The sequence below is a fragment of the Lagenorhynchus albirostris genome, chromosome 4 (genome assembly GCF_949774975.1).
Source record: "Lagenorhynchus albirostris chromosome 4, mLagAlb1.1, whole genome shotgun sequence".
Lineage (NCBI taxonomy): Eukaryota > Metazoa > Chordata > Mammalia > Artiodactyla > Delphinidae > Lagenorhynchus > Lagenorhynchus albirostris.
Genome location: NC_083098.1, coordinates 107,488,314 through 107,511,231, shown reverse-complemented (window position 1 = coordinate 107,511,231; position 22,918 = coordinate 107,488,314). Strand labels below are relative to the sequence as shown.

The window sequence follows — 22,918 nt, the reverse complement described above, 5'->3', positions numbered from 1 at the left end:
GATTCTGGTGAAGTGAACTGCCTGGAAAGTCTGGAGAATGGAAGCAGTCACTGTCAGTAAGAGGTAACTGAAGGCTTCCCTGGTGGCGCAATGGTTGAGAGTCCGCCTGCCAATGCAGGGGACACGGGTTCGTGCCCCGGTCCAGAAAGATCCCACATGCCACGGAGCGGCTAGGCCCATGAGCCATGGCCGCTGAGCCTGCACGTCCGGAGCATGTGCTCCGCAACGGGAGAGGCCACAACAGTGAGAGGCCCATGTACCACAAAAAAAAAAAAAAAAAAAGAGGTAACTGAATGTCCAGAACAGGGATACTTCCTGAGTACTTCTAGAGCGTCTATAAAACTCTCTGAAATTCTAGGGCAACTGTGTGCTTATGCATGTGCATTTTTCTGGGCAAAGAGCCCATAGCTTCCGTCAGATTATCTAAAAAGTCTGCCCCCTCAAAAGATTAGTATACACTACTTTGAAACATTATAGATATTAATACAATGAATTATGATACTGAGAAGGAAACCCTAAGGTCTTTCATAAACATGAAATAACATACACATTAAAGGTCTCACTCTTTACTGTCATTTTCAAAGCCTCTCTTCTGAAAGCATGACGAGAGAATGTTACAGTGGGAATGTGGCCAGATAAAATATGTACCTGGAATCCTTTTTTCTCTTTTTGCTTAAGGCTACCTTTTTCTCTAAAACTTTCCGTTCTTTAAGGACTTCTTTACTTCGGGGGGCTTTGGGTTCCAAACTCTTTGTTGATGATTCTTCTAAGTCCACACTACTTTTGCCTGGGAAAGAAGCAATCAATAAACTGTATCTCACAACAGAGTTTTATAAACAGTGTAATATTTATTTTTCATTAAGGTTTTCTAATCACTGTAAAAATGCAAAATGGCTTTAATATCTCTAAGCTGTGCTGGAATAAAAATAATTTTTTAGATGGAGAAGTCGTATTTTTTATTTCAAATGTTCATATATGTATATCTGTGTATTTTATATCACACAAGATCAGTGTCCAGAGGAAGTTCAATTTTGTTCAATGAAATATTCCAGATAAATGTTTGACATTTTGGTTAACATAAAGTGTAGATGAATTCCATTATTATCACTGCAAGGCTTGAGGACTCACAGGTTAACAATAAATTTTCCAGTGATAATTCATTCCACCATCACTGGAGAATAAATTGCTAACATGTGAGGTGTATTATCTGGTATGTGAAAGAATGTTTACTTTAGATACAGAAATATAATTTAAAAAGTGATGAAACACATTAGATTAAAAAGGAAATCTTCCATACTTTAAAACACATAATTTAAAAAAGTGAAGTTTTTTTGAGATATGATTATAAAATAAAATGATCAAAATTATATCTCATAAGTTATATTAATAGCTACAAAATAATGGAGTATATAAGGTAGTTTAGAATATTAAAAGTTAACATCTCCCATACCTTGATTCTTAGCTTTTGAAGACTTTGTCTTTTCTGCTTTCTGTTTTCGTTTTTCCTCAAGTTTCTCTCTATTAATTTGCCTTCTTAAAAGCCTCTCTTCTTTTTCTTTAGCCTAAAACCACAAAATATTCATAATTATCCTAACAGATTATCAGGCAAAAGCAAAAACACTTTGGGGAAAAAAGCACACTTGCCCTTCAGATGTTCTTACAAATTAATGGGCTCTGCAAAAGTGTATATTTACTACTATATACATATGTGCGTATGTGCATGTGCATGTGTTTCAATCTGGACGTTACCAGAGGAATAAAAGAGAGAGAAGTTAAACTTTTCCATTACTCTTAAAGAATACCGTCAATTTAAAGGTATCATTTTGGGAAGTGGTGGCTTAATAAACTGCTATTTCAGTTAAAAGGATAGCTGTAAAAATATCTATGAGCATCAAGTGTAGAGGTAGGTCTCCATAATTTTTTGATTTTCTCAAAAAAGAAAGTTGAAATACAGATTCAAGTGACAGGCTAGTCCTACAACAAATGTGACCTTCTGGTCATAATCTCAGGACCCAGGTTTTAGACATGGGACTTTCTGCAGTCATATTTTAAAGCCAGGGAAAATCCAGTCATTGTGTGTTACTCCACCATCTCTTTCCCACCCAGAACTCAAAGCCTCAAAGCACCAAACATCCTAAGCATAAGCGTAACTCCTTATCAACTAACCTCAAGAGATAAGCTACTATTAACATTTTGGTGCACTTCCTTCAAGTCATTTTTCATGTAGTAATATTTCCTCAATCTATGATGCACAATTTTTCATATTTTAATGTTTCTGATATCATAAGCCATCTTAAAATTGATGTACATATACAACAAGGTAGCAATTTTTTTCTCTAAAAACCTAATAATAGCACATCTTAGAAGTTTTTTCAAATGCAGGAAATATGTGGATGGACTGCGCTTCCTTCTTAATATTATGTTAATGGCTGATGTCATCTCTCTTTATGGCTGGATCCATATTTGAGTCAAACATTTCGACACTGTGAAACACCTAGGTTGTTACCAGTTTTTCACTACCACGAATCATGATATGAACACCTCCATCATATGTTTATGTCTATTCTGCCTAGTTAAATGACAAGGTTCCTGAAAGTAGAACCTATATGTCACTGTTTCAAATGCTCACCAGTACCTTGTAAACAGACTAGTCAAGTTTGCCAACCTGACTTTACATGTTAAAATAATAAGAGATCAAATCTGACTTACTATAGATTGCCGCCGTTGTTCTACAGTAAGCTCGTCATCAGAATCACTATAATACTTTGAATAAAGATATGGTTTGTGAACATAAGCATGCCGTATACTTTTTGCTTTTCCGTCACTGGGATCATTGGTTTGAGTTTTTGTTTTGTTCTGCTTGTTCTTTTCTTCGTCTGGAAGAAAGTCAATAGAAAGATCAGTGCTTCTGTCAATCAGCAATAAGATCAACATTATGCTTGATCAGCAGTAAGAGGCAAAAGTAGTATCAATGTAGTTTGAGTGTATTTGTAGGTCTGACAGGAGAAATATCAGTATCTGAACATCCAGATATTGACATTTTTAAAGGCATGTATGTATGTATGTATGTATGTATGTATGTATGTATGTATGTATTTATTTATTTATTTATTTATTTATGCATGCATGCATGCATGCTGCACCACATGTCATGTGGAACTTTCCCAACCAGTGATTGAATCTGTGCCCCCTGCACTGGAAATGCGGAATCTTAACCACTGGACCACCAGATAAGTCCTCTTGACTTATTAATTTTTTCCTTTCTTTCAGCTTCTCACATATCAAAAAGGCAAAGAAAAATTAGGCCTTATAGTTATTTATGTTTCTTTGACAAATAGTTAATCCTCATTTGTATGAAAATAGACTTGGTATGAATGCTTTACCAGTATTTAATTGAAAAAATTCACCTGAAGCAACACTTTAAAGTAAACTTGAGATGTTAATGATAACCTGTGATCTTTCTTTTATGGAAGAGGGAAGAATCAATAATTGGCCCTACACCAAGTATATACTAAAACCCCTCTACCTGAGGAAGGAGGATAAGTTCCCCATGGCACAGCAAGAAGTAAAGAAGTGGTACTAAGTACTCCTTAGTACTCTCAAAAGAGCCATTTTCTTACGTTTTGGATCTCATATATAGAAAATCTTGTTCTGCCCAGGAAAAACCTTGAAAAGACCCAATAAAGGATCTAGAATTAAAATTTCCATTTGGCTACAGAAAGTGGAGTTTTAACAGGAAGACAGCATTCTTCCTACATTGGTACTCAAATGACCTCATGACGATAATTATGAAGAGTGGAGATTGCTGCTAATTCAGTTTTTTAATGGATACTAAGAAAAGAATGAAAAATGGGAGATACAGAAAAATACATCTGTGGCATTAAAACCTTCTACTTTTTCTCCCCTATGGTTTTCTCTCTAGGTATTCTATCCAAGAGCCAGCAACAAAGTTACAAGATGCTACCTACAGGCAATTGCAAATCATATTCAATATTTTTGACTTTTCAAAAGGCCATAAATAATATTTAATCATGTGGTAAAGAGCAGCATAAGGTATTGATTATAAGCCCAGACACAGGTTTGAAATGGCGCTGTGCTCACTAGTTATAACACCCTGGACGAGACACCCTGTCTTGGCAACTCTGTTTCCTCACCTGCACCTATACAATAGTGTAATAACTGAGCACAGTGCCTGGAACACACTAAGTACTTAATAAGGGTTGGCTGAAAAACAAACTATATAATAAAAGAGAGGTCTGGTCTTTCTTCTCCATTCTGGGAGGTAATCTCTAAGCCTTTGGAATGCCATGCCTGATAGGAGTGTTTTTATTTACCTAGGGTCATGGGTCAAGCCAAATTGCCCTAATAGTGTGATTTAGGGTGGAAGCATTGGGTCATGGGGTACCAGTTTGACCTCCAGAGGGGCTGGAGGCTGAGGCCAGACACATGGGCAGTCAACTAGGTGTATATGATGAAGCCCCAATAAAAACTTCAGATGTAAAGACTCCAGTGAGTTTCCCCGCTTGGCAATAATCTGTATACTGTCAGATATCAATGCCAGGAAGGGCACCGTGTCCACAACACCACAAGGAAAGGACAATTGGGAGACAGCAGAAGCAAGAAGAAGTACAATCCTGCAGCCTGCAGAACAAAATCCACAATCACAGAAAATTATATGAAATGAAATGGTAAAGGTATACATGTCCCAGGTAAAGGAAGAAGATAAAACCCTAGGAAAACAACTAAGTAAAGTGGAGATAGGCAAATAATTCAGGATAATGATAGTGAAGATGATCCAGGATCTTGGAAAAAGAGTGGAGGCAAGGATAGAGAAGATGCAAGAAATGTTTAATAAAGACCTAGAAGAACTAAAGAAAAAACAAACAGATGAACAATATAATAACTGAAATGAAAAAGACCCCAGAAGGAATTAATCGCAGAATAAGTGAGGCAGAAGAACGGATAAGTGACCTCGAAGACAGAATGGTGGAAATCACTGATGCAGAACAAAATAAAGAAAAAAGAATGAAAAGAAATGAAGACAGTCTAAGAGACCTCTGGGATAACATTAAATGCACCAACATTCGCATTATAGGGGTCCCAGAGGAAGAAGAGAGAGAGAAAGGACCTGAGAAAATATTTGAAGAGATAAATCCTAAAAAATTCCCTAACATGGGAAAGGAAACAGTCACCCAAGTTCAGGAAGCACAGAGTCCCAGTCAGGATAAACCCAAGGAGGAACATGCTGAGACACACAGTAATCAAACTGACAAAATTAAAGACAAAGAAAAAATATTAAAAGCAACAAGGGAAAAATGACAAACAACATACAAGGGAATCCCCATGAAGTTATCAGTTGATTTTTTAGCAGAAACTCTGCAGGCCAGAAGGGAGTGGCACGATACATTTAAAGCAATGAAAGGGAAGAACCTACAACTAAGAATACCCTACCCAGCAAGGTTCTCACTCAGATTTGACAGAGAAATCAAAAGCTTCACAGACAAGCAAAAGCTAAGAGAGTTCAGCACCACCAGACCAGCTTTGCAACAAATCCTAAAGGAACTTCTCTAGGCAGGGAAGACACCAGCAGCTTAAAACAATCTTGTACATACATAGACTGCTATATCAAAACTGCATGGGAACAGCAAACCCAAAAACTACTACTACACACACACACACACACACACACACACACACACACACACACACACACACACACACACACAAAAGCAACCTGAACACAACACTAAGGATGGTCATCAAACCACAGAAGAGAACCAGAGAGGAAGGGAAGAAAAAAGACCTACAAAAACAAACCCCAAACAATTAAGAAAACAGCAATAGGAACTTATACATTGATAATTACCTTAAATGTAAATGGATTAAATGCTCCAACCGAAAAACACAGACTGGCTGAATAAATACAAAAAGAAGACCCATATATATGCTGTCTATAACAGACCCACTTCAGACCTAGGGACACATACAGACTGAAAGTGAGGGGATGGAAAAAGGTATTCCACGCAAATAGAGATCAAAAGAATGCTGAAGTAGCAATACTCATATCAGACAAAATAGACTTTAAAATAAAGACTGTTATAAGAGACAAAGAAGGACACTACATAATGATCAAGGGATCAATCCAATTATAAACATATATGCACTCAACATAGGAGCACATCAATATGTAAGGCAAATACTAACAGCCATAAAGGGAGAAATCAACAGTAACACAATAAGAGTTGGGGACTTTTAACACTCCACTCTCAGCAATGCACAGATCACCCAGACAGAAAATTAATAAGGAAACACATGCCTTAAATGATACATTAGACCAGATGGACTTAATTGATATTTATAGAGCATTCCATCTAAAATCAGCAGAATTCACATTCTTCTCATGCACACATGGAACATTCTCCAGGATTGACCACATGCTGGGCCTTAAAGCGAACCTTGGTAAATTTAAGAAAACTGAAATCATATCAAGCATCTTTTCCAACCACAATGTTATGAAATTAGAAATAAACTAAAAGAAAAAAAAATTGTAAAAAAGCACAAACATATGGAGGCCACAAAACATGCTACTAAACAACCAATGGATCACTGAAGAAATCAAAGAGGAAATCAAAAAATATCTAGAGACAAATGAAAATGAAAGCAAAGATCCAAAACCTATGGGATGCAGCAAAGGTAGTTCTAAGAGGGAAGTTTATAGCAATACAGTATTACCTCAGGAAAAAAGAAAAATCTCAAATAAACAACCTAACCTTACATCTAAAGCAACTAGAGAAAGAAGAACAAGCAAAACCTAAAGTCAGTAGAAGGAAAGAAAATATAAAGACCAGAGCAGAAATAAATGAAATAGAGATGAAGAAAACAATAGCAAAGATCAATGAAACTGAAAGCCGGCTCTTTGAGAAGATAGACAAAATTGATAAACCATTAGCCAGACTCATCAAGAAAAAGAGGAAGAGGACTCAAATCAATAAAATTAGAAATGAAAAAGAAGTTACAACAGACACTGCAGAAATACAAAGCATCCTAAGAGACTACTACAAGCAACTGTATGCCAATAAAATGGACAATCTGGAAGAAATGGACAAATTCCTAGAAAGGTACAATCTTCCAAGACTGACCAGGAAGAAATAGGAAACATGAACAGACTGACCACAAGTACTCAAATTGAAACTGTGATAAAAAAAACTCCCAACAAACAGAAGTCCAAGACCAGATAGCTTCACAGGTGAATTCTTTGAAACATTTAGAAAAGAGCTAACACCTATCTTTCTGAAATTGTTCCAAAAAATTGCAGATGGAGGAAATGCCCAAACTCATTGTATGAGGCCACCATCACCCTGATACCAAAACCAGACAAAGATATCACAAAAAAAGAAAATTACAGGCCAATATCACTGATGAACATAATAAAAATCCTCAAAATACTAGCAATCTGAATCTAACAGTACATTAAAAGGATCATACACCATGATCAAGTAGGATTCCTTCCAGGGATACAAGGAGTTTTTAATATCTGTAAATCAATCAATGTGATACAAGAACAAATTGAAGAGTAAAAACCATATGATCATCTTAATAGATGCAGAAAAAGCTTTTGACAAAATTCAACACCCATTTATGATAAAAAAACTCTCCAGAAAGTGGGCACAGACGGAACATACTTCAACATAATAAAAGCCATATACATAAACCTAACATCATACTCAGCGGTAAAAAGTGGGATTGCAGGATCTCACTTTAGCTTTTAGCGGTAAAAAGCTAAAAGCATTTCCTCTAAGATCAGGAACAAGACAAGGATGTCCGCTTTCGCCACTTTTATTCAACATAGTTTCGGAAATCCTAGCTATGGCAATCAGAAAATAAATAAATAAATAAAAGGAACCCAAATTGGAAAAGAAGAAGTTAAACTGTCACTGTCTGCAGATGATATGATACTATATGTATAAAATCCTAAAGACGCTACCAGAAAACTACTAGAGCTCATCAATGAATTTGGTAAAGTTGCGGGCTACAAAATTAATACACAGAAATCTCTTGCATTTCTATACACTAACAACAAAAGGTCAGAAAGAGAAATTCAAGAAACAATCCCACTTAACATCACATCAAAAAGAATAATATATGTAGAAATAAACCTACTTAAGGAGACAAAAGACCTGTACTCCGAAAACTGTAAGATGCTGATGAAAGAAATCAAAGATGACACAAACAGACGGAAAGATATACCACATTCTTGGATCGGGAGGATCATTATTGTCAAAATGACTATACTACCCAAGGCAATCTACAGATTCAATGCAATCCCTATCAAATTACCAATAGCATTTTTCACAGAACTAAAACAAACAATCTTAAAATATGTATGGAGACACAAGAGACCCCGAACAGCCAAAGCAATCTTGAGAAAGAAAATCAGAACTGGAAGAATCAGGCACCCTGACTTCAGACTATACTACAAAGCTCTAGTCATCGGAACAGTATGGTACTGACACAAAAATACAACTATAGATCAATGGAACAGGATAGAAAGCCCAGAGATAAACCCATGCACCTATGGTCAATTAATCTATAATAAAAGAGGTAAGACTATACAATGGAGGAAAGACAGTCTCTTCAATAAGTGGTGCTGGGAAAACTGGACAGCTACATGTAAAAAAAATGAAATTATAACAGTCTTTTAACACCATACACAAAAATAAACTCAGAATGGATTAAAGACCTAAATGTGAGACTGGACACTGCAAAACTCTTAGAGGAAAACACAGGCAGAACACTCTCTGACATAAATCACAGCAATATCTTTTTCAATCCATCTCCCAGAGTAATGGATATAAAAACAAAAATAAATAAATGGGACCTAATTAAACTTAAGAGCTTTTGCACAGCAAAGGAAACCACAAACAAAATGAAAAGACAATCAGAGATTTCAAGAAAATATTTGCAAATGATGTGACTGACAAGGGATCTGCCTCCAAAATTTACAATCAGCTCATGCAGCTTAATATCATCAAAACAACCCAATCGACAAATGGGCAGAAGACCTAAATAGATATTTCTCCAAAGAAGACATACAGATGGCCAAGAGGCACATGAAAAGATATTCAACAGCACTAATTATTAGAGAAATGCAAATCAAAACTACAATGAGATATTACCTCACATAACCAGGCCATCATCAAAAAATCCACAAACAATAAATGTTGAAGAGGGTGTGGAGAGAAGGAAACCCTCCCACACTGTTGGTGGGAATATAAACTGATGCAGCCACTCTGGAGAACAGTATGGAGGTTCCCTAAGAAACTAAAAACAGAGCTAGCATATGATCCTGCAATCCCACTCCTGGGCATATACCTGTACAAAAACATGGTCTGGAAGGATACATGCACCCCCAACGTTCATTGCAGCGCTGTTTACAATAGCCGAGACATGGAAGCAAACTAAATGTCCATTAACAGAAGAATGGATAAAGAAGATGTGGTACATATATACAATGGATTATTACTCAGCCATTAAATAGAATGAAATAATGCCATTTGCAGCAACATGGATGGACCTAGAGATTGTCATACTGAGTGAAGTAAGTCAGACAGAGAAAGAGAAATGTAGTATGATATTGCTTATATGCAGAATCTAAAAAAAAAAAATGATACAAATGAACTTATTTACAAAACAGAAACAGACTTGCAGACTTAGAGAAGGAACTTATGCTTACCAAGGGGGGAAGAATGGGGGAGGAGGAATACTTAGGGAGTTTGGGATTTCCATGTACACACTGCTATATTTAAAATGGATAACCAACAAGGACCTACTGTATAGCACAGGGAACTCTGTTCAATATTCTGTAACAACCTAATTGGGAAAAGAATTTGAAACAGAATAGATACATGTATAACTGAACCACTTTGTTGTATACCTGAAACTAACACAGCATTGTTAATCAACTATACTCCAATATAAAATAAAATGTTAAAAAAATATATCCTGTGATAAACCATAATGGAAAGGAATATGAAAAAGAATGTATATGTATGTATAACTGAATCACTTTGCTGTGTAGTAGAAATTAACACAACATTGTAAATCAACTATAATTCAATAAAATAAAATAAAAAAAGAAAGGACAAGTGGAAGCTCTGTGTTTGAACTTTGTCAGACTCTATAGGCTATGTGCCTCTTCCCTTGGCTGATTTTAATGTGTCCCTTAGCTGTAATAAACCATAACTATGAGTTTAACAACTTTCAATGAGTTCTGTGAGTCCTTCTAGTCAATTACCAAAACTAAAGGTGGTCTTGGGGACTCCGAATTTGCAATTGGTGTCAAACATGAGGGCAGTCTTGTGGACTGTGCCACTGACACATGGCAAATTCATACAAGATCTCATCTTTTATAATAATCCTAGGGAATGGAGTTAAGAGATAGAAAACCTAGGCTTGTTGAGGTTTAATAACTTACCAAGCTTGCTCAGACAGACAACCTCGGAGCTGGGACTCAGGAACAAATCTTCCACCTATAAAGTCCCGTGCTCTTGCCGCTGTACCACACTGCCTTTCATGATACAGCCATCTGAATATACAAATACTGCTCAATGCGAAGCTTCACAAAGGCATTATTAAGTAAAATGCTTTACCATCTGATGTAATCTCTCCTTCTTCCATGCTATCAGACATTACAACTTCCTCCTCAGTGTCTTCTTCAAAAGATGAAAGGTCACTGGTGTGGACAGAGCTAACTGTGATGTCTGTAAGTCCATCCACATCAGAATCTATCAAAGAGAAATCTTCAAGAAGGAAATATAACAGAAAATAAATCATCTTGTTATATAAGAATACACACAGCACCCAATTCCTAAATTACATTTAAATTTTTCTGGTTTAAATGTACTGTCAAAGAACTTCAACTTCAGAAATAATCCCTCACCATTAGTAACCAATATCAAATAAGGTACAGTTGTTTGCAGAAAATACAAAGGCAAATTATCCTGTAAAATTAATGAAACTCGTAATTCATGGTCTGAATGATATAAACAAAGGAAATTTTAAGTAAGGAACTGAAATATTTACTATGTAATATTTTAAAGACTATGAATTAAGTTGCTTGGAATAATGTATATGAATAAATTACGAGTTACATAATAAGGTTTAGAACTTCTCTGTTCATTTACTTTGTGAATTGGTAAATTAGTATAGGAAAGAAATATACAAATGTTTATTGCTCATCTTTTAGCAAAGAGGGTATGAGTTTTCAGGCTTTTAAAACACACGTATCAAATACATTTTATTAAAATTTGAAAGCAAATCTGATGTGCCCCCAATGGACACTCATTGTTCTTTAAACTGTTGTTGATTTTTCCAAATTTTTACCTTCTTTGGTCCCTTCGCTGGTTTTAGCTTTATTATTGTTTTTTTCTGAGGGAAGTTTTGAACACTCTACTTCTTTATCCTTTGCTTGTTTTTCATCTTTTACTTTTTGGACATCTTCACTCCTCTTTGAGTAATCAAATTTCTTTTCAGTCTTTTCCTTCTTTTCTTTCTTTCTTTCTCCCTTTTCATTGCTATCTGGCTTCTTTTCACCTTTGTCTGTTGATTTATTTTTTTGGTCACTGCTTTCTTGTTGAACATCCTTATTTAGCAGAACTGAACTATTACTTTCTTTTATGTGATTTTTAATTTCTTCAACTGGACAAGGGAGATCACTAAATTCTTCAGACTTAGGGACTGTTTCCTGTCCTTCCCCTGCAGAGTCAGGTGTAGATTTTTCTTTATCAGCCGTGTCCTCTGAAGTTCTCTCTTTCTCAACAGTAGTCTCATTGCTTGGCTGAGATGGGAGTTTTTTGGATATTCTCTCACTGGTCTTTGCATTTGACATTTCTGTCGAAGCCCTGGCAGCACTAGCTTCTTGGTTAAGAGAAGTGATGGTTTCCAAGATTGACATGGCATCACTGGCCACATTTGCACTGGCCCCAGGGGCAGGGACACCTTCGAGGGAAAGACATGTTTTAGAATAAATTTATGCAGAAGGTAAACTCCTCTGCTGAATCAAGGCCACTTGCCACTGTCATCTTCACATGACACATCACCTTTAGACTTTCAGGTACTGGTGCTAGTACTTAACACATTCTAAATTCTCTACCTCTGTAATACAGTATATTAGGAAAGGCACCAGCAAATGTGATACTAGTCTAGTTCTCAGAAAAAGGATGTGTTTTCTAATTATTTTAATTATCCCCTCTATTGAAACACACACATACACACACACACACACACACAGTACATTACTAAAATGCTCATCATTAAAAAAAAATGTTATGCCAGTTGAAGAATCTGGGTAATAATTAAAATAAATATAATTTCACTAGAGTAGCCAAATAGATAAATGTTTTAAAGAACTATATACCCCTAACTTGATACTCAGTTCAAGAACGAAAGCAATGGAACTGACCAAGAGTAAAAGCAAAGCACCTTGTGTAATGATGGAAGAGTCTGGTTTCTCATCATCGGGGGCTGTGCTGCCACCTGTTTCCTCTTTGTGATTTAGCGTGGCCAAAAACTCATGCACAGCTTTCTCCACTTGAGGTCTGAACGTGTGGTTAATCTTTGGATCCACAACCTGAGAAATAATTCTGTCAATACCAGACTCCAACATTCCTGATCTGAAACACAGGGTAATTTACAGAAAGGTGAAAAAGATAATACTACATTATTTGCATTAATTACTTTTAAGTAAAGCCATATCTATTACATATATGTTCAACCTTAAATTGCCTCCAATCCATTCACTTGGAATATACAGAAATACACAAAAGAAAATACGTTTCACAATACAGTGGCATTTAACACATCATACTGCAAAAAAATATGTAAACTCCCCACCACTGTGTCACCAGTGGCAATACTAAGGCAGACAGAACAAAAGCAAAACAAAATACCCTTAGAACTAGACACAGCACATTACCTAAAGACCAGGCTTGTAGGTGATGCTTATCTTACCTCAATCATGCCCATGGCTTATCTCACGAAATGACCTTAGTGATCATTTAGTGATAGGAATAAATGATCATTAAAGCTGAGCTCTGGGTATAAAATAAATCTATGGATTCTGCAACCTCTTTTTTTTTTTTACCAGAAAAATGTACGCCTCTTGTAAGTATTAGAGCCTCCAGTAAAACTGAAGAATATAAACAAAGTATAATTTTACCAAACTTACAAAAAAGGAAAATAAAAAGAAAAAAAACTTTAAAAGAACAAAAATAAAACTTAAGATTTCTGGCCTTCCTTTTATTATCTTCTTGCTATAAAAACTAAATGATGTATTCATTCAACAATTATGTTACGAGTGGCATCTACACAACAGGCACCATGCTAGCCACTGGGCCACTACAAATCAGATCTGGTCCCTGTTCTGGTGGTAGAGAGAGACACAAACAAAATACAACATGGTAGGCACTAGAACACACCATACACTGTAGGAAAAAAGTAGGATATTATTATTATTAGCTATGTCTGACATTATTTGCGAAAGCTTTCCTAAGGAAAGCTTGATTTCCAGAGAAGAGAAGGGGAAGAAAGTGCACAAAGAAATATCATACATAAGAGACAGAGGAGCAAAAGGGACAGTAAAGTCTGAAACGTGCAGAAAATCACAAAGGTGTCTGAGCAAAATAAGATGACATGAATTTATCTGAAGAAACACACTTCCACCTTATCCCTTTCTAACAAAGAACTTGAGGAGTCACAGTTCCCTGGATAGAGTTGGGAGAGTGGGGTGCTGGTCTTCTGCAGCTCCGAGGCCTCAGGCTCTCCCTGCATAGTGGGTGAGGTGTCTCTCCTTATACTTTGCAATGCTATTTCTGAGTGCAGCGCTGTCTGGAGTGCAGGATGGCTGTGATTTTCATTTCCTGAGGCACCTCGCAGGCCTGGGATACTATAATTCCACTTATGTGGGCCATAGAGAAAAATGAGTCAACACTGCCCAAAGTAGGTAACCTGCTTTCTAAAGTTCTAAGATATAATACAAAAAACAAAAAAAAAGCAAATCCTGAAAACATTGTTGTTACATCTTAGAGGTGTCTTTAAAATGTAGCAGGTGGAAAAAAAGCAATGACAAGCAATCTGAAAAATGTTTTGATTTAAGGCACAAGCACAAAGGCACAAAATAAAAAATAAAACCCACCTACCTCCAAATTACTGCTTCAGTCTCTTTCCCTGATGCCTATGTTCTGGTCCCTGGTGTACTTTAGTCTACTCTCACTCAGAGGTCAGCTCTGATCTTAAAAATGTATATGTATAGCTGATTCACTTTGTTATACAGCAGAAACTAACACAGCATTGTAAAGCAATTATACTCCAATGAAGATGTTAAAGGAAAAACAAAAACGGAAGCCAGTGCTAGCGACCACATTGCTCTTCGTGGGCTCACTTCATTGAGGTGTGGCCAGAGCTGCCTCACCAGAGGAAGAAGCAGCCACACTTCTAGGTTCAAGGGCAAAGCCAAAATGCCAGCAGCTGGCACTGTCTTGGTTAAAGCTACTTCCTTGTCTTCCTTTTAAACACTGTACAGTTAAGGTCATTATTTCTGAGCTCCCTAGTATTTTTAGGTTTTGTTGTATAAACGAATGCATAAATAGAATAAAATAAAACTTTTTTCCGCCTATTGAGTTGGCAGACTGGCTATTAAACTGAACCATCCAAAACTGCTGATATTAGACTATTTTGTCCTACAAAAATGGCAATTGTAGACGGTTCAATCTAAGAGTCAACTGAGTATTTCTCAAAGTATATGTAAGAAAAACTGTCTGACATTGTATTTATAGGTGATAGTCCATCCCTTATACCATTAGTTAGATACAACTAGTCTTTTAAGAAACTTTAACATGTTATTTAAGAGACATAAATTTACTAATGGAATTTAAATAAGAGAACAGTTCTATTAAAAATAAATAACAGAGCTAGAAGAAAATATACAGATATCCCAGTAAGAGCAACGCCTATATTACCCAAGAGACAGCTATTTCCCGTTCTAAAACGTCTCTAGAGAGTCCTCATCACCCATCGGTGGACTGCTCTAGTGTTAATTGCTGACAGTCACAAGAACCCTCTACTGACGTGTCCAGCAATCTCTCACCAAACAAGATTCTGTGAAAACAATGCCTTATATTGGTACAACAACAATTTTAAGTGCTTGATTTTACATGGGCAAGATTGAGTTTAGTTCCCTTTGAAGAACAAAATAAATGACTGCTTCTCTACCTTATAGGTTCTGTATGCTAAGGAGTAAATTCCAGGAAATTTGCCTTCCATTTAGTCTCTCAATATATGGAAAAAAAAAAAAAAAAGAATCCAAGACTCTACCCTTGCGCTTTTAAAGCAATGTTTTCCTTTGAGAGAGGGAAGCAGATATGCAAATTGTTGCCTGACAGTGCTCGGCAAGTGTGGACAGTGTCAGTAAGTTTCCCTCCCCCATCCCACCCTTAGCCTCCCATCCCCCTACTATTTTGGTTATTGTTCTCCTGAAGGTCTGGAAGTGAGTAGCCACCCCCACCCCAGGCCTGCCACCCAACAGGAAAGGCTTTGACTTTTTCCCTAAAGGTATTATTATGCAGCCCTCTAATGGCATCTTTCATCTTACCTGGATTCTTTCATAGGTTCCTGAACATCCTTTAAAATGCAGACAACAAAGCTATTGTCAAATTTCCCTCTTCTCTTATTTACTAGGACACAGAGTCTGAGCCCCCAGGCTCCTAGTATCTAGTATTACCTGTGGCTAAATGGATCTTTGAGTCAGAGTGTAAAGTTTTATTTGTGGGGCTTCCTGTTGGGTGGAACTATCAATGGAGTAGCACACTAGGTAGGTGTGCAAGGTTCCTGAGGGACAAGAGGGAATTAAGAGGTAACAGCTATAGGGACTTCCCTGGTGGAGCAGTGGTTAAGAGTCCACCTGCCAATGCAGGGGACATGGATTTGATCCCTGGTCTGGGAGGATCTCACAAGCTGTGGAGCAGCTGAGCACGTGTGCCACAACTACTGAAGTCCGTGCACCTAAAGCCCGTGCTCTGCAACAAGAGAAGCCATCGCAATGAGAAGCCCGCACGTCGCAAGGAAGAGTAACCCCCGCTCGCCGCAACTAGATAAAGTCCATGCACAGCAACGAAGACCCAACACAGCCAAAAATAAATTAAATAAATAAAAGATGTAACAGCTGTAAAAACATTTGTCTAACTGTTTAAAAGCCACATTTCGTAAATATTTGTCAAGGCAGGGAGACTAAGGCAGTTTTTAAACAATGTAGTCACGTTTTTGGGGTGTGAAGCAGGGAGAGAGGGTCCAAGTCTTCTTGTCTTGGCAAATACTTATATTCAAGAACAAGATAATATTGTTAATCTGCTTTTGGGGGAATAAATATGATTTTTTTAGGTCCCTCTAACCATTCCAGCTTTTCACTCTCTTTATGTTTACCAAAAAATGACTCCGACATGTCTAAATGCACTTCTCCCACCTTTTTTGGATATGTCATCATTAAAAAGCACAGGTAAAATCACAGTAAAATGCAAGTAAAAAGACAAAAGAAAAGGAGAGGGGCAATATTAGAACACAGAAGACACAGCCTCAAATCAGGGGAAAATGTTTTAATCTCAGTGACCTTTAATGTCTTTATTTGTAAATCAGGCATAATAAACCCTGCTCTTTTAGGGCCAAGAGAATAACTGTGAATGTAACTGTATAGGATATATTTACCTATCTGGCATTAACCATCTATTCATATCATATCTAGAGGGTTTTTTTTTTTGAAGTCACGCTGTCATTCCCTTCCCTCAATATTTCCAAAGGTCTACAGGAGAAATCAGACTGTTAAATTTATGGGGGAAATGTGAAGTGATTAGCACCTACTCTAAAATCACACTGTATCATAATATAAAGTAGCCACACCAAACTTGACAAAATTATCACCAGGTGAACAAACTTCTGCACAATGTCTCTGCTTTCAGGCAAAGTATATGGTGACATTCTCAAGCCCTTGTAGAAACTCTGCAATTCTGAGGCTTACTTGAGCACTTGCTGTCGAATATTGTTTCTTAGCTGGTTCTTATTGAGGTGCGGACTCCACGTATGAGTTGCTAAGTGGTTTGCAACAAAGTTGTCAACACGTTGTCTCAGATTCTGATAGGCAGGCTAGAAAGAAAGAAGAAAAAAGACATAAATGTTAAAAAAATCTCCATTGTTATACAATATCGATAGTCTCAGGAATTTGAGTATCTTTAACAGTGTTAAACATTTCTTAGATTACAGTGTCAATGTGGCAACAAAGTTTCACAGCTTATGACAATCCTGCTTTAGGATAATTTCAGAGTCATTCAAATACCATTTATTTTGTCTAAGACAATATGTTTGGAGATGAGGAATACAAAGAAGACAGACATACCTTCTATTTACAGACAAGGGACTAGAAAATAAGATACCAGTAAGTGTTACTGTTAGATGATTTGGAGCAAAGAAAGGGAGAAGAGCAGAGAAAGTAAGCCTTCATTGAGAATGTGGCACCTGAGTTTCACAACGCAGCTGGGACCAGGAAAGGCAGGCCTTGCAGGTACACCCAACAATATAAGAGCAAGTAGGTGAGAAAATGTGGGGTCAGGAGCATTAGGGAGCCCCCCACATTGTTAAATCCAATTTGGATGGAGAAGAGACTATAAAAAAGCAGAGAAATGTAGTTGGAGACAGAGCTTGGGGCCAGGGCCTAGAAGGATCTGGGGACCTGTATACGAAGTCTGGAATTATGGGATAGAGAACGGGAACCCACAACACATATAAGCAGAGTGATATGTGATAGCTGAGCTTTCTGATGAAAACTTTCTGATAAATTAAAAGCTTTCTGATAAAGCTTTTAATCTTCCTACAGTGAAAGAGTAAACAGACACAAAATATACTCAGGAAAGGATGCAATGACTACAATAATAAAGGTCTGTACTGGGGTGGCAAAAACAGGCTGAAAGACATGGATTCAAGAGAAATTATGAAGTGGCAACCACTGGAGCTAGGCATTAAGTTTGATGTAGGTCACCAGTTCGTAACTGGAAGCAATTGTTGCCCCCCTCCCCCCCGGGGTGGGGGGGGAACATCAGGCAACGTCTGGAGACATTTTTGATTCTCACAGCTAAGGGGAGTTGCTTCTGGCATCCAGTGTGTCGAGGGCAGGGATGCTGCTGAATATCCTACAGTGCACAGGACAGACCCCCACACAAAGAACTATCCAGCCCAAAATGTCAGCTGTGCTACAGCTGAGCACTCCTGACATAAGGGAAGCAGGAGAGAGGACACATACTATGTCATCTCATCCTAAAAGGATGCTGCCTAGAAGGAATGTTTGACCACTCAGTCAGGACTGCATGCTTCGTTCCTCCAAGCTGTCCCCCACATGTCATGCTGTTTATATCTTTCTTTTATGTGGCTCTTAACGTAGATGAGTTTGAGTGTTCCGAATGATTTTAAGCAAAACTGTACAGCCTCGTCTTCTGCTATTTGCTCCCTTACCCTTCAAAGCTAATTCTCTAGTGATAAATTCTCATGCCTTCAATCTTGTACACCTACCATTCTTTCTCCTGTCCATTTGGCAAATTTCTCACTTTTGGAGTTCACCCAAGTCTGTGAAGTCATCCTGACACCCAAGGGTAGGCTTCCGTGGCCCTTCTCCCACGTACCAACTATCTCCTATACATACTGTCATTCAAGTAATTCTTGTGTTGTACTATATTTTGGGGAGAGGGGGAATATTTATCTCCCTACTGAAATGTAAGCCTGTTCCTTCCACTCTTTCAATCTTTGTTTCCACACACCTTTCCAACTTCTAGGCAGATAAGCAACTGAAAAGTCATTGTCAGGTGAGATGACTGGGTAACTATCTAGGTAACACAGATGATAAAGATTTTATCCCTCTGTGACACCCCTTCATCTCTTCCAATTTCCAGACTTTTGCTAATACCTATGTTCAATCCTACCAAAAATGGTCTCACGATCATTTTTCATGTTCTTCTCCATTTATCCAAAACCAATGTGAATGAAAATTAATTTTCTCCCCAAATGATTCTAAAACATAATTCTTCTTTGCAGTATTCCCAAATCTCAGAAACAGTTAGGATCAAATATCACAACAAATTTAGCACTCTAGTTGCCCCATAAAACAAGCTTCAATCTGAACTACAACAGGTAATTCTCCTGGTTGCTAAGTTCTACTTTAGGTCAAAAGCCTAGTGACTAGAGAAATATTTTAGATTCCATTACCCTTCTGGGAATAGTTATCTATCTCTTCTTCCTTCTCCAGTGCTCCGGGTCAAAAGCCTTGATGTCCTCCTTGCTTCCTTCCTCCCTTTCTCTTCCACCCCTCTTCCAAAACCATCAGCAAATCCTGTCAGCATTAGCATCAAAAAACAGCCAGAACCTGACCACTTCCCTCCTGCTTCACTGCTACCACTCTGGTCCAGAGCATTCTCATCTCCTTTCTAGATTATTGTTGCTGACCTCCCTGAGCTACCTTGTTTATCGGAAGTCTGTTTTCCACAGTGCAGCTAGTGCCAATCTTCTAAAATTAGGGTAACCATATCAATTTATTGTCCAAACCAGATCATGACTGGGTGCAAAGGGGACACTTAATAATTATACGAGGTCAAGCTATCTAAAATGAAAGTCAGATCATGTCCTTCTTCTGCTCAACTCCTGCCAGTGGCTTCTCAGCTCCAGTAAGCGCCAAACTCTTACAAAGGCTTCCAAGGCCAGACAGATCTGTGAAGGGAGGGAGGGAGGGAGGGAGCAGCAATTCTACCTCACCTCCTGTCACTTTCTCCCTCAGTAGGTTCTGCTTTAGGCCTTCCACACTTGCTGTGGTCTCCACCTGGAACCCTCAGCCCTGATAGCTGGACAGCTCCTTCAGTTATGGCTCAAATGTCATCTCATTGAAATCTTCCCTGAACAACTTACTCAAAACACATCAGCAATCCTTTCCACCCCCATCCTGCTTTCTTTCTTCCATAGAACCTCTCACATATTATTTATTGTCTGTTTCTCTCTGCCGGGATTCAACCTCCATATAAGCAGGGACTTTGTGTTCACTGCTATATCCCTGGCACCTAAAACAATGCCTGGTACATAATAAGTATTTGTTGGGTGAATAAACTTATATATTTCTGTCTTCTATTTTCCTTTTGAATCTAAAAAGAAATAGACAATAATCATAGTGACCAGGAGCCATTTATAACTGAGAATGTATCCAAAAATTGGCCTTTACCACCTGGGGTGAAAGGTGCCATATTTACTTGGTCAGTGAGCTCCCTGCCTGGGACAGACAGATGGGCCTCTCTTGATTTTCCCTCCTCATACTCTACTCAGTGCAAAGGGGTCAGAACGGCTTTGTAACCTCTCAGCTTGCTCCAGGGGTCTGGGAACTGGTAGTCTACAGCAGAGGAGCCTCGCCATTAGCTGGATCTTATGGCTGCACGTTAATGTGAACATATGCATTTTCCCTAGTTTTCATTAGACTGTCAAAGCCCTGAGCTTCCTTCCTTCCCGCCCAAGAAATGTTTTAAGACTCCACTTTGAGAGGATCTGGCAGGGATATTACAGATACAGCAATAACACTCAGTGGGGATGGGGATGAAGAAAAAGTTGAGCCTTAGACATTGCAGCCCCCTCGCCCCCACCACCAGCATATTAAATTTTCAATCTGCATACACAATAACACACAGATTTGTAGGTTTCTGAGAACAGCAAAGTGAAATTTCTACTTGCTGGATACAAGTAACCAGCTTTATTTAGTTGGGTAACATTTACTTGGCCATGTCCTTTGAAAGGAAGGAAGGGAAGAAGGGAGGGAAGGAGGAAGGAAGGAAGGGGCAATAGGCATTATTTTCAAAAAGGTCGTTGTGCATATTCTCTAAAAGTGAGAAAACTACATATCAATACTTCCTACATAGATAAATATCCCCAAGTAAACTGAATTTTCTGTGGTGCTGAAACTCTGACAACTCAAAAAAGGCACATTCCATTTCTGGTCTACAAGGTGGGCCAGAGTTTTTAAAAGGGAAGATGTTCCCACATGTCAGGAAGGTTTTCCCAGAGAAGATAAAGGAATTGTGCGCAGTTCACCACAAAGCACTTTTCTCAAAGAAACGAGGTTCTTTAGAACAGCTGAACACACTATGAGAAAACCCTCACCCCATCAAAACTCTAAAAGCAGTGAACCAAACCAGACCTAAGGAAAAAAAAAACAAAACAATTGTTTCCAGCAGAAGCTTCCTGCTTCACTTGCTTCCAGACCCTACTGGGTTTCCATTCACCTCACTGAGTGCTCCTTCCTGGTGTCCTCTGCTCATCCCTTGCAGAACCAGCTAAGTTTACCTGTTCCTGCCAATGCTCCTTTTACTTTGACATTTGGTATAAAATCCCTTCCCCTTCCTAGCCCCTAACTCTTTTTGTACAAGAAACCACCGTGCTGACCTTTCCCTTCTACCACTTACTCTTCAGAACTCACTCTTTTGTCCAGTCCTTCTTCCACTTCACTATCTGCTGCCCCCCTCCTCCATCCTTTCCTCAGTTTTCTCTGCTCCTCACCCCTCACCCCACCTCCCTTCTCACTTTAGAGAAGTGATTTGGCCTAAGCTACCTAAATCAGTCATCGGTAGAAACAAAAGTCCTGATCTCCCCAGCTCTGCCTCTTCACTCCTGCACCCCTCACAAAGTCCAGCAATGCACACTGCAAATAACTTGATTCATTACCACTTAGTAATTTCTGCAAAGGACAAAGATATGATCCTTGCCAGAAATCTTCGAGAGAAGGCAAAAATAACTTGGATACAAAGTAAACATGGCGGGGGGGGGAATCAGAGATGAAAGCACAGTTAACGTTAATGTTTCCAAAAGAGTCTCCAAAAGAACAGTGACTCCGTCTTGCTCACCTCTACATTCCCAGCACCTAAGCAGTGCCTGGCACGTTGGAGGTGCTTAACGCTAGTCTGTTAAACGAATGAAAGGCTAAGCGAATGAATGAACACAGCGTGCCTTGCACAGTGCCGGGCACAAAGCAGTAGCTCAGAGAGGAAGCGGCTGCACAGGGAGCTCGGCGGGAGATGCGCCTCAGAGGGGCCTCGGCAGGGGAAGCCAAGGCGCCGCCGGCCCATCGACGGATGTGGAAGACTGCCCATCAAGGCGGCCCGCGGGTCCTCCCCTGTCCCCGCACGCCCGCAGCACCTCGCGCCCCGAACCTTGGTGTCCACGTCGGCCAGGCAGTCCCTGCGGAACTGGTCGAAGAGCCCTTGACTTTTGAGGTGGTTCACGATCATGGCCACGAGCTGCGGGTCCCCGACGCCGGCCCCCGCGCCGCCCGCCCCGCCCGTGCCCGGGCCAGCACCGGGGCCGGGCGGCGGCGGCGGCGGCTGCGGCTGCGGCGGGGGAGGCGGCGGCGCGGGAGGAGGCGGCTGAGGCTGCGGGTTGGTGGCCATGGCGGTCTGGGCCGGGGAGGGCGCGGGCCCGGGCGGCCGGCGCTCCTGGCAGGCGGCGGCTGCACAGGTCCCGCCGCCTGAGGTAAGCCAACGGGATGTTGTTACGGAACCAGCGGATCCAGGGCAACCCCGGAAGTGAAAGGGAACCGGGGGAAGGGAGGAAAAGGCGGTGACAATAGCAACGAAGGTCCGGCTACGGGGGCCGCGAGGGGCCAGTTACAGCAGCCTCCGACTGCGGGCGCCCTCGCAAGGCTGGGCCGTGTGGGAAGCGGCGGCGGGCGGCGGGCGGCGGGCGGCGGGCGGCGGGCTCTGCGCGCGGGTCTTAGGTCTGGAATCCAGGACAGTCGGGCGTTTGACTCACGCGACCCCCAGGACCTGAGGGCCGACTGGGCGCCGTCTAGCACCTGGCCGGGGCG

At 39.6% G+C, this 22,918-nt stretch overlaps 1 protein-coding gene across 2 annotated transcripts in view; it reads right to left on the bottom strand.

Moving 5' to 3' along the window:
• The window catches only part of BOD1L1 (biorientation of chromosomes in cell division 1 like 1), a 54,616-nt gene extending 32,033 nt beyond the window's left edge, over positions 1–22,583 (bottom strand). For both annotated transcript variants that reach the window (XM_060148505.1, XM_060148507.1), the window contains exons 1-8: positions 22,266–22,583; positions 17,063–17,187; positions 12,481–12,671; positions 11,383–11,997; positions 10,650–10,799; positions 2,710–2,876; positions 1,451–1,562; positions 649–787 (exon numbers count right to left, since the gene is read on the bottom strand). In XM_060148505.1, coding sequence (XP_060004488.1) covers positions 649–787; positions 1,451–1,562; positions 2,710–2,876; positions 10,650–10,799; positions 11,383–11,997; positions 12,481–12,671; positions 17,063–17,187; positions 22,266–22,502 — 1,736 coding nt within the window. In that variant the 5' untranslated portion in view covers positions 22,503–22,583. The remainder of the gene's footprint in view (positions 1–648; positions 788–1,450; positions 1,563–2,709; positions 2,877–10,649; positions 10,800–11,382; positions 11,998–12,480; positions 12,672–17,062; positions 17,188–22,265) is intronic.
• Between the last annotated feature and the right edge of the window lie 335 nt (positions 22,584–22,918).